Below are 3,192 nucleotides of genomic sequence, written 5' to 3'. Positions count from 1 at the left end.
AGTGGTTGACCTCTTTCTTTAATGGCTACCAAATATGCTCAATGAGGTTGAGATCCGGGCCATAGGATTACCCGGCCTGTCAGCGTCTAAATATTTCGCCACGTAGAGATTTTAAAAGCTCTGGAACCACGACTTTCATTCCCAGAAAGAATTGTTCCAAAAGCTCGAGGCATTGTTGAATAGTCGCGTGTTGAAGATAACGTGAATGTCACAGAGCAGATCAGCGGTAAGGAAGAAGTGCCCTGAGGCTTAGGATTCTAAGGTAAAGAGCTCAGAAGTGAGATCTCAGGGGTATATATATAGGAATAAGGTCACGTGATCTTGGCAGAGCCACATGGTGAAACCAGCCCTGTGACAGTGGATAGTTGGTGTTTTGGTGGGGTCTGCGCACAGACCGAGAACTTTTGGTCTAGCACTGTAATTCCTCATCGTCTTGGCCTCTTTGTCATTGACTTACCAGGTCTCTCAGATATCGATGGCTGACTATGAGGGTCTCTGGCATATGAAGGCTCTTTTTGTCTAAGGAACGTGGACATGGAGCGTCTGCTTGATTTTATATAGGAGATTCGGAGCTACGGACATGTTGTGTTGGTATATGTTACTCATTCTCTTTAATTTCGGTAAATCCTATTGTAGTACTCTTAATGTTCTGCTATTCCGTTTGTTAAGCTACCGTTTGTACAGCAGATATTCTCTCAACAGCAAACCCAGCAAAAAAGTCACTGATACCTGCATAATCCTCGATATCCAGAACCATCGAGACGTCTTGGGTCTAGTTAGCATACGGAAGCAATCCTATGGGATTTGAGGCAATCTTAGACTTACAGCCATCTGGACGCACAATTGCAGTTGCACCATGTTTGGGATTTACTCCGTAGACTTCGTATGCGTGTCCATGTCCACTATGGTAGCTTTCGTCATCGATGTAGATCTTATGTAAGTCTAAATATATCATCAGACAGCTCAGACATGTGGTGCGAATTGGTCTTACCTCTCACCCGCCACTTGCCAGTCTCCGGCCAAAAAGTCTTCGGTATTTGCTCCTGCTTTGTCGTCAAACGTTCTCCTGAGAGAAGTACAAGCACTTCGATGAAGCTATCAACATCTAAGCCAGGAGCTGTGTATTTCTTGATAGGTCCATGTTCCGAAAAAAGGTATTTGCCAAGCTGGCAGGTTAGCATAGGGAGCCCATCAAGTGGAAATATTAATCACCTGAATCAGTCTTCTAGAAGCAGCAATCTGACGGACATCACCAGCAAAAATCACAATCCTCCAACGTCCATCTGAAGGGAAAGCTTTGAGGAATTGCAATTCGAAAGCATCGCAGAATCGTATCACCTGCGCACTTGGAAACCGCATCCCGACTTTGAGACCCTTGGCCCGTGACTGAAGACTGCCGTTCGCCCGAGTCAGAACAGAGTCGTCATACTTGATGGTCAGACCGGCCGTGAAAGGTCTCGCTTTAACCCAGATCTCGCTAAAGTCGACATTGTTATTGGCGTCAAGGACGCCACCCTGATCTTTACCCTTCGAGGCAATGGATTTCACCCAGTTTTTATCCCACTCAATCAAATCCTCAGCAACCTTTTGCCGCTCCGTGGTATAGGTTTCCAAGATGTCTCTTTTGGCCTCTCCTTTAAGAAAGGTTGCGAGTTTCCATCCAATATTATATCCATCTTGGAAGCTTACGTTCATGCCTTGACCAGCCTTAGGAGAATGCGTGTGGCATGCGTCGCCTGTCAAAAAGACACGATCCGAGTGTGTAAACCGGTCTGCGACTCGCTGTCCTACCGTATAGGTTGACCACCAAACTGTTTCTGCAAAGTCAATCTGATATGGGTGGAAGATCCGACGAGTGGTTTCTTGTAGATCCTCTAGCTTTACTTCCTTTGCCACAGTCCCTTCGGGAAGTTCCATGTAAAAGCGATTCATAGACCCTCCTTCTCGAGGTATGTTAAGCACACTGCCCACTTTAGATTGTATGACGGTGAGCTTCCTAGTATCCGGGAAGTCGGTGCGAGGAATGAAATCCATGACACCCCACACTGAATCAGACCCGTCCCCAACCAACTTGAAGCCAAGTGATTTTCGAACGGTACTGTGTGCACCATCGCAGCCCAGGGCAAACTTTGCCTCGAACGTCTCCTCTTTCCCGTCCTTTTCTGTCACTATAGTGACGGGATAACCATGGGGATCTTTTCCTTTCTCTTCGTCGACCTTCACTGATTGGACCCTATACCCATAGTCTACATCTTGATCATTAAACCTCTTCATAGCCCCCAATAACATATCATGGACTCGTGCCTGACTCAAAATAAGACGAGGCAGGTGCGACAAGCCTTGGTAGGATGCTTCGACGCTCCTTGTCCTCTCAATGGCGCCTTCTTTGCCGACTGGATTGTAAAAAACCACTTCAAGATTGTGGAAACCCTCCCTTAGTAGCTGATCTTCGATACCAAAACTTTCAAAGATCTCTGTAGTGCGGCTTTGGATACCGTCAGCCACGCCCCACTCCAGCGGTCCAGAGCGGGAATCCACGATCTTGCAGCGTACTCCATAGCGTGCCAGCCAAGTTGCGGCGCTGAGACCAGCTGACCCACTGCCACAGATGAAGATGTCCACCTTTTCGTTTTCGTGCGCTTGTCCATTTGTTCCACCGCTGGTATAGGCCATTCTTCCTGCTGGATGGATAGTATGGAGACAGTTATTCAGGAAAGACGTCTTGAGAGGCAGCCTAGAGTACTCGTCAGTAGGCAATGTCTTCGTGGGTAATACCTCAATTGTTGTATCAGAAGTTGTATACATGGAGTGAGCTCGGACATCGGTAAAGTTGCTTTACTGGGGTTAATGTTCGGATCTTCGGTTTGGACAAGGATTGAGCCGAATGAATCCAACATTGCACGGAGATGTGCTATTTCGTTCTACACTCTCAACATATGCAGCAGTCTCATCCAGAGATTTCAGCCATCAGCTCCACCAGTGGTCGCATGCCCTCATGCTGGCGAACTACAGCAGTTGCGCCGCGCCGACGGACGAGGCCATCGATACCGAACACACGACGGAAGACTTGATCTTCCGTATCTGCATCAAGCTCCGCCGCGGAAAATCAGAGAGAAGTTTGAGGAAACGGGGACGGAGCTGAGGGTCGTTGTTAGGGCTGATAAGGTGCCGGGCAGGGATGAGGGGTGGGTG

The 3,192-nt window shown here is 47.9% G+C and overlaps 1 protein-coding gene across 1 annotated transcript; it reads right to left on the bottom strand.

Moving 5' to 3' along the window:
• Positions 1–664: 664 nt before the first annotated feature.
• Positions 665–2,673, bottom strand: LY89DRAFT_603506 (putative phenol 2-monooxygenase; the record flags this gene model as incomplete). Its single annotated transcript, XM_018210309.1, has 4 exons — positions 665–765; positions 826–942; positions 992–1,166; positions 1,213–2,673. The coding sequence occupies 4 exons, from the start codon at positions 2,671–2,673 to the stop codon at positions 665–667; spliced, it is 1,854 nt and encodes a 617-aa protein (XP_018060644.1).
• Positions 2,674–3,192: the final 519 nt, after the last annotated feature.

The sequence above is a fragment of the Mollisia scopiformis genome, assembly GCF_001500285.1.
Source record: "Mollisia scopiformis unplaced genomic scaffold LY89scaffold_45, whole genome shotgun sequence".
In the NCBI taxonomy this organism is placed as follows: domain Eukaryota; kingdom Fungi; phylum Ascomycota; class Leotiomycetes; order Helotiales; family Mollisiaceae; genus Mollisia; species Mollisia scopiformis.
Note: the sequence above shows the minus strand (reverse complement) of the source record. Positions and strands in the feature narration are given on the sequence as shown.